The sequence below is a fragment of the Mus pahari genome, chromosome 19 (assembly GCF_900095145.1).
Source record: "Mus pahari chromosome 19, PAHARI_EIJ_v1.1, whole genome shotgun sequence".
NCBI classification, from domain to species: domain Eukaryota; kingdom Metazoa; phylum Chordata; class Mammalia; order Rodentia; family Muridae; genus Mus; species Mus pahari.
Window position 1 is genome coordinate 76593291 of NC_034608.1, and position 9176 is coordinate 76602466.

Sequence of the window (9176 nt, forward strand, 5' to 3'; positions counted from 1 at the left end):
TCTTCTTCTTCTTCTTCTTCTTCTTCTTCTTCTTCTTCTTCTTCTTCTTCTTCTTCTTCTTCTTCTTCTTCTTCTTCTTCTTTTTGGTGCGGCAGGAGCATTTACAACCTCCTGTCAGTCGCTGTCATGTATTCGATGACTTGGTAATGACCAGCATGCGGAACAATGGATTTCCTGAACACAGGTCTCCTGATGACCTACATTCCCAGCTGTGACTGACAGTTTCCCAATCCTGTGCTGCCAGCCCTCAGTAAGCATCAGTTAACCCCTCCACCGTCAAGGTCCTTTAGATGCTACAGGAAGTGACAGGTACATGAGATCATGGAATGTTTGTCTTTCTGTACCCAGGACATTTCACTTTAACAGTGTCCTCCAGGAACACTGCACTTTCACAAATGATGGCATTTCTTCTTTCAGTATACATTATGTAGGTATATTTTAAAGATATTGGAGCAGAGACTGAAGATAAGACCATCCAGAGACTGCCCCACCTGGGGATCCATCCCATATACAGTCACCAAACCCAGACACTATTGCAGGTGCCAACAACAGCTTGCTGACAGGGGCCTGATATAGCTGTCTCCTGAGAGGCTCTGCCAGTGCCTGACAAATACAGAGGTGGATGCTTGCAGCCAACCATTGAACTGAGCACAGGGTCTCCAATGGAGGAGCTAGAGAAAGGACCTAAGGAGCTGAAGGAGTTTGTAGCCTCATAGGAGGAACATCAGTATGAACTAACCAGTACCCCCAGAGCTCCCAGGAACTAAACCACCAACCAAAGGGTACACATGGTGGGACTCATGGCTCCAGATGCATATGTAGCAGAAGATAGCCTTGTCAGTCATCAATGGGAGGAGAGGTCCTTGGTTACGTGAAGGTCTATGCCCCAGTGTAGGGGAATGCCAGGGCCAGGAAGTAGGAGTAGGTGGGTGATGGTGAGGGGAAGGGGGATAACATTTGAAATGTAAATAAAGAAAATATATAATAAAAAAACTTAGTGATAAAATGTAATTAAAAATTTAAGAACTCAGAAAAAAATAAGGCCTGTTTATCTGTTGCGGGACACTAAATCGATTCTGTACTTCAGACACCATGAGTGATATGAGTGCAGATGTCTGTTATGAGTGTTTGCATTTCCTATGGGACTATATCCAGCTGGATCATACGGTAGTCCCAGCATACGAATTCCTGTGTGCGGTGTTTGTGTGCATGCATGTGCTCATGTGGGTAGAAGACAGAGGTCTATAGTTCTGCATCTTGTTTTCAAGATAGGATGGCTTACTGAACAAAGAGCTCACTGGTTGGCTACACTGCCTGGGTGAGCTCTAGGGGTTACCTGTGTCTACCTACCCTACCAGCAGTGTGTTACAGAACACCAGCTTTCTATGTGGGTGTTGGAGAAATCTGAATTCAAGCTCTCATGTGTGAGCAGCAGACAGCATACTGGCTGACTTATCTTACCAGGCCCCCAAGAAGTGAATGCTAAATCTATCTATCTATCTATCTATCTATCTATCTATCTATCTATCTATCTACTTGTGTCAAGGTCATTCTATTGACCTGTCTGCATTCCATGCTATTGACCACTGGTTGTCCTGTATGAGCCACAACCACTCCCCCATATATTAATTCTTGATTAAAAATAAAGTAAATGCATTGATGTTCAACTTGTGTTTTATTCTGTAAGATGTTCTACATTAGTAATTATTTTCTTTTCTGTATGTTCTTAGAACACCAAATTTACTTTAAAAAAAAAAAGAAAGAATAAGCAAATAAATTTGATTGCTTCAAAGTAAAATTTTAGGATTGAGCTAAAGCCCCTGACCCCTCGTAGGGGTAGGTCTGATGCAAAGGTCTTCCCCAATTGGTTTTTGATCTGTCAGTAAAGAAGCCATGGGCCAATTGCTGGGTGGAAGGGATAGGCAGGACTTAGAGGTGCAAGGAGAGGAGAGGGAAGGTCACCACCCTTCTGAGGGAGAAAAGGTGATCAGCCATGTGAGATCTTGGATGTTTCTACAGTCTGGCGGTTGGGGTATTTAACAGGAACTAGATGTAACTGAGCAACTGAAGTTGAGGAGAGGTGCGGGGCTAAGACTGATAAGGGCACACTTTTCCAGGTGGGAGATAAGTAGCATCCAGCAATTGTGTCAAAAGGCAAGCTGAAATTGAACAACTGTGTGTGTGTCTTTTATCTGTGGATTCAAGGGAAGTTGGGTTGGGGCTGGTAGCATGGTCCATTCCTGGAGTTTAGGTAGGGTAGCAAAAGCTACACACAACACCCCTAAAAATGAGGGAACACAGATGGTCCTCCCATTCTTGTGGTCGTTGGCAAAACCTCTCTCAAACTCAAGTTCTCTTTCATACTGAGAAAGGAATGATTCTTTCCACTCTTGCATCTTCAAGAATGATGTTTTCAACATTAATTAATGCCATCGCGGTGGCCTGTTGTAGAAATGCCAATATGTGTTATTCTCCTTCACTGCACATTAGCAGTGTCATGTGAATATCCATGAAACTTACTTCCTTTCACTTATTTTTCTCCTATATATTACATCCCACTTTTCCCTACCTCCATTCTTCCCATTCCCTCTCTCTGTCTCCCCCCGACCCCAAGATCCATGCCTCCATTTCCCCTCAGAAAAGAGCAGGTCTCCCAGGGATATCAACTGAACACAGCATAACAAGTTACTGTATGAGTAGGCACATACCCTCATATCAAGGCTTGATGGGGTAACCCAGTAGGAGGACAAGGGTCCTAAAAGCAGGTTAAAGAGTCAGAGGCAGCACCCACTTCCACTGTTAGGAGTCCCACAAGAACACTAAAGTACACAACTATAGCATATATGCAGAGGACCTATCTCAGACCCACACAGGCTCCATGATTGACACTTCGGTCTCTGAGCCCCATGAGCCCTGCTTGCTTGATTGTGTGGGCTGTATTCTCCTGGTGTCCTCGACCCTTCTGGTTCCTACAATTTTTCTTCCCCTTCTTCTGTGGGATTCCCCAAGTTCTTCCTAATGTTCTGTTGTGAGCCATGACATTTATTTTAACATCATTTTTTTTTTTTTTTCAAACCTCTACCAAACAGGCAATTTTTCCTGTTCTGCAATCCCAGAAAGAACCAGCAGATGGAGCCCAAATAATTTTAAAAACTACCCACATTTAGGAGCTAAAGCTTAGGACAGTAGCATACAAAGGATAGAAGGTGGAATGCGGGATGGGAGGGGTGGTGGTGGTGGTGGGGTTACTGGTAGGGGAGGGAACAGTGGGAGGCTGGTAGGGGAAGGGAGGAGTGGGACTGGAAACCAACCCAAGCTAAATATGTATGAAAAATGCCTTAAGGAAACCTGTTGGCATGTAAGCTAATTTAAAATAAAGTCAACGAATAAAAACTATTATGAGAAGACAAGTAATACAGCTTTATGGGGGGAATAAAAATGTAAGTAATTCCAGACTGGGATGCAGGGCAGATTTATCACAATTAACTGTTAGTACAAGATGGGGGAGGGGAGAGGGAGGGAGAGAGTCAGGATGACCCAGTGAGTCCCTGGAGTTTGGTGCATAGAGTTCAGAGTAAACATACTTAACATATGTTTACAAGTAAAGAAAACTGATGATAACTGTATGTAGACACAGAGTCCCTTTCTCTTGTGCGGGTCACCGTACGGGTACGGCAGGCAGGTAGGGACACACTTACCTTGCAGTCCATCCTGCAGAGCTTGCCTTCCTGAACGGTCAGGTCTCCAGGGGCCTGCAGGAAGTGAGGTCTGAAGAATCGCTCCTGAATGGGCTCGCTGTCATCCACACTGTCCCGTGATCGAGAGCGAGGCCTTGGAACAAGAGAAGGGATAGGCGGATAAATACAACATACATGGTAGCTATTTCCAGGAGACATACGGCCCGGTCTGAGAACACCCTCCCAAAAATTTACACAGCAAAAATCAGACAAGCAAACCTTGTTTCATTTGGAAGTGTATGATCAATATAGTGGTCTCCAGTCAGCAGACTACGAAATATGAACCACAAAATGGAAATGGAGAATGAGGCTACTATATTTGAGAATACTTTTACCTAGATAGACATGTTTAAAACTTATGTTAGGATATGTTAGAAGTAACAGCAGCTTTTGCTCATTATTTTTTTTTACTGATTCTTTCCCAATAGAAATAAATACTAACTTTTTTTTAACCATGATTTTACTTTTGTAGCTAATTATAATGTCTTACTTTCTAAAAATAGAATGCATTTCTCATCAAAATTCCCTTTCATGTTCCCCAGAAAAACAAATTACATTCTTAGGCACTTTTTATTTTTCATTAGTCTGCATGCCTAAAGGCCTTATTTTCTGATTTAAGAAGGTGGTACGGACTACTCAGACTTCGTGTAGTTTGTTACCAGAGCAACGGAACTGAAAGCAATGGCCGTGGGGACCTGAGAACAGAGCTAGGTGTTGAGGACAAATTGTTAGGAACCATTAGGAAGATTAAGTTTAAAAGCCGAGGGCGGGGCTGAGGCTCAGTGGAAGAGCGCTTGCCCCAGAGGCACGAGGCCCTAGGTTCCTCAGTGCAGGTTCAGCTATGTCAGGCTAACAACAATTAGTTGTTTCATATAATGTATGACATGTGATATATGCTATATGACAGTGGGCCTTGTGGGGCCACTGACATGTGGAGAAGTGTAGGTGTAGTCTACTTATTGGACAGAAGTAGAAAAGAAGGACATAGAGTGACGGACATAATACTAATGTGACTTTAGAGCCACAGATAGAGATCTAGGCTCCCGGGAGCTGGCACTGCCACAGCGGGTACTGGTCATCGACTGCACATGTTCAGTCCTTGTCAGAATCAAGTGCTCTGTGGTTGTCACCGGGTGATTCTGGCTCCACTTGTTTGATGCCCGCCCACTTTTTCTGCTTATCTCTCCACCAAAGGTGTCTGCACTCAGGGCCTGTAATTTACACATAGTGCTATTTTGGGATGCTGTGTCTGCAATACAGCTAGGCATGACAGGTTGACTGGCTGGCTGCCTTATCATATTTCTTTTAACATTCAAATATATTATTAAGAAGTGGCATCCAGCGCCTGCCTGCTGTCACCGGTTCAGCGTCCCTCATAGGCCTGGGGTGTAGACATTTACTAGAGCACTTGGGGTCTCATGACAAATCTTACCCAAAATCTTACACTCTCATTGCGCTGTCTCCAACAGAGTGACGTGACGTGTACTCTTACCAAATCTAGCTGATTTTAAGAATAGTGGTAATGATGCATGACTGTTAGCCCACACGGCTGGTGGTTTAGACTTAGTTTGGACATTCGTGTTCCATTTGGTAGTATTTTCATGTTCATGTGCCAGGTAAAGGCCTTGAATCTTGACTTTCTTATATTTTATGAATTGTCTCCTCCTTAATAACTAGTGGTTGTATTGCTGAATCTTTCGGTTTGGACACATATCGGCAAGTATTTGTTCCCTCCTAGTTGTAAAATGCAAAGAGGCAAAATAAGGAGGTCCCACTTCAAGTCTGTGTCCATTGTCATCCTATGATTGCCATAGCAATGGGTTCATAGCAATAAATGGATGAGAAGCAACCCCCAGGACCCCCATGAAGGAGCATGTGAAATACCTTCTGGCGTGAGGATGGCCTGAGGGAGAGCGGGGACTGCGGCCTCTTTGGTTGACAGCCTGTACCATTAGCCTTCCTGTACAACTGACACGACCCTGTCAGAGATATCAGGAGAAGACATTAAGCAAACATGTTAGCCACCACACACTAGCAAGTCTTGTATCTTATTCTCTCTAAGACATTATTTCACGGTCATGTACCACTAGTGACCAAACTCAAGTGCCTCAGTAAAACTATTTGCTGAAAGAATTCAGGTGACAAGAGATGGTTTTATCTAGGATGGCATTCAAAATGACACCTCTCATTAATCTGCAACATAAGGGCTTTCCGAACACAGGAAGCTAAATTGCAAAGTAAACATCTGCTTGTTGTTATTAATTCTGAGTTCTCTCTCAGGTCTTCTCAGTAATACACTCATCAACATTTAGTGTTATTGCTTTGTCGAAGCCATGTACTAAGGGATGCCTGCATGATGAAAATGGGCATACTGTAAGAGGTGTGCATGGGATGAGGCAAGTGTCATGACGGTATGTCATTGTAGTCTCTGAAAATAAACACGTGCACAATTTAAAAGCCAGGAACAACCAAATGCCCAGAATATGTGAGTCACATGATAAAGGCTTAGCTAATCAAAAGTTGTATTTATCTCTTAAGTTTGCCACCTGGAGACTTGATAAGTTGTAGGTAGACACGTACAATCCATAGGGGACCCAGATGACAAGAATAAGTCACCAGATGTTACTCTGGAGTTGGTTTTGGCTTTTCTCATCACTATTATTCACAGGTAGCAACATCAGTGAGTCCCTCCCCCACTTCTCAGAATGAGCAGATCTACTTCTAACGTCCAATGCTGTCCAAACAGAAACATCAAGAGAGGGACGGACCACGAGATGCAGAAGTGCCATCAATAATTAGGCTTTGTGACTTCTGGCCTGGGATGAATGAGAAACCTGTGGGACAAGATGCCAATATAGACAGGCAATGTAGCAGTGTGCTGAAGACTCGGGCTCCAGCTGAGACTAGGCAGGGACAGGCTGCATCAGAAGAAGCCAGGTAGGATATCATAGTAGGAAACCCATCGTGGGGGTTAACGAAAGGCAGGAATCCAGTCACCTGGTTCTCCAGTCTTCCCCATCATGACTTCCTTAGTGATGCAACCACTCAGAAGAGGTGGACACATAGGGTATAATGCAGACCAGAGACGAACTGGAATTACTAGGTTCGCACTGTATTGTAACGACTTACATGCTAGGAAGAGAAACTGATTCTTACAAGCCATCCCCTGAGCTCCATGCACACATGGTGGCAAGTGCTCTCTCTCTCTCTCTCTCTCTCTCTCTCTCTCACACACACACACACACACACACACACACACACAATCAGCAAATAATTTAATGAAAAAAATGTAGTATGTTGCTAACTAATACAGGAACTCTTTAGAAATTATCTAAACTAAGAAGTTACATACTTTTAACTTCTTCCTTTGAAAAACAAACCTAGAATTCAGTGAAGCCATTTTGAGGATGCTGCCTGTGCACATCACAAGAAAGTTCAGGCATGAGACTGAACACCTAACTAAGAGGCTGCTCGTGCAGAATCATCACCGAGTGATTTTAACCTTCCGGATAATCCAACCAACCACAGACGTCATCACCATCACGCACAAGTACACAGTATTGTACTTGCTTTTAACTTTCAGACCTCCATCTGCTCTAATATTATAACGCAAGTGAATGGTCGAGTAAGACCTAGAGTATGACCAGATGCTAACATGAGCAAAACTAACGCACTAATTTTCTGTATTTAACTCAGCTCTGTGTTACATCTATTTCAAAAAAAAAAAAAAAAAAATCCACCAAGTTTAAAGTTACAGTACAAGCAAGAAGTTTGAATTATTGAAATGATTCTGTGTGAACATCCAGCTCGTAGAGGTCATTTGGTGCCTCATCACGCGAAGCCAATAATTTACATGATATGAAAATAACATTTATGTTTCATAGTTTATGAGCTTAACTCGTAGCACACGAGCCTTTGTAAAAGCCTGCCGCGCTTGTGTACATCACGCAATTGGAGGAAACATCAAACCGCAAAACAGCCTTCCCAACTTAAACGCAGTCTACGGTAACTTAGCAACATAACAAAACACAGCAAAACACTTGTGTTTAGATTCAGCTGTGTCTTAAAGACAGGATTAGGTCTGAAACAAACTGTTTCTGTGATCTCTGAACTGGCAATGTCTGGGGTAGTGCTGCACAATCATGCTAAGCTGTGAGATGCTCTGCTCTGATGAACTGCCCGAGCTGTACACACGGAGTAGAACACGTGGCCCAGTTGGCGTGGGTTTAGAGCTGTGTTCTATCCCAAGTAAAATGTAGAGGTAGCTAACAATATCTAGCTTGTTTCTTATTCCCCAAAGATTCGTTCAGGTTTTCCACGGCTTTAAAGCCTCCTGCTGAATATCATTAACTCCCTCTGTCCTTGGTTCTCAGCGCCTCCCTTGCCTGCTTTCTGTAATTATTTTCCATGGCTCAGGAAAGTCCTGGCTGCTGTGTCATGTTACTGAACTAATTTTTCCACTCTGATCCCTTCCTCCTCCTCTTGGTCATTTCACATCATGTAGGCTACAGAGTATGAGCTGTCTCCACTTTAACCCCAAATGCTTTCAAAATTAGAAAAACAAGCACACAGAAACCCCGAGGAAGCTAAGGAGCACGGGGCAGTAGAGGGCTGGCTGCAGCGTTCTGCCAGCTGCACTTCATGCTTCAAATAATAAACGCTTTTTGAGGGAGTTAGATTTTCATGTTGATTTTTGGATCCGTGTCTACCTAGGACATTCTTATTTTAAATCTCTAAAAGTCACAAGCTACAAAAACATGACGAGTTCAATATGCAATACCAGATGTTGTAAGCTGGGGAATTATTTTTAACACCATGTATCTGTAGCCACAGATCAGGTCTGCCAAAGTGCAGGTAGGAAAAATGAAGCCCCTTGTCTATACACGATACACAAAGTCTAGCTGGAATGGCTGGACAGGGACACACCTGCTCTTGGAAACTCTGGATGAATAAAACCGCTTTCACCTTCGAACTTAAAATCAACCAGCAACATGATCAGAAACATGGGATAGGAATGCCTGTGGAAACATCACTAAATGCCCAGTCTTCTTCCACAACACATCACCACAACCGGAAGTGTCCACTTAGGAACTCAGACTTCCTTCCTGAGGCCCCGCCCCTTTTACTGTAGTGGGAGACTGAACCTTGGCCTCTTGTGCATGTGGGATAAGGGTTCCACATCTCAGCTTCCCCTGGTTTGTGAGTTCTGGGTCTGTCTCCTGATGAAAACACTGCAGGCTCTTTGAGTAGTTTGCTCCTCACGGTCGACCCAGAACCTTCATCGTAATCACCCTTCGCTAAAACCATGGGAGGAGAGGGAGGGCTGGGATTTCGATTTGCTGACGACATCGGGTCCACTTCCACCATCTCCGTTTTTTTTTTTTTTTTTTTTTCCAATCCCAGAGGGTAGTGGTTGAGCACTAAAGAGGCTGATCACGG

The 9176-nt window shown here is 43.6% G+C and overlaps 1 protein-coding gene across 4 annotated transcripts in view; it reads right to left on the bottom strand.

Annotated features, from left to right (window-relative positions):
- Palld (palladin, cytoskeletal associated protein) overlaps positions 1–9176 on the bottom strand; it is a 383084-nt gene that overhangs the window by 7685 nt on the left and 366223 nt on the right. For all 4 annotated transcript variants that reach the window (XM_021219923.2, XM_021219925.1, XM_021219926.2 and 1 more), the window contains 2 exons: positions 5622–5716; positions 3699–3831 (listed from right to left, as the gene is read on the bottom strand). In XM_021219923.2, coding sequence (XP_021075582.1) covers positions 3699–3831; positions 5622–5716 — 228 coding nt within the window. The remainder of the gene's footprint in view (positions 1–3698; positions 3832–5621; positions 5717–9176) is intronic.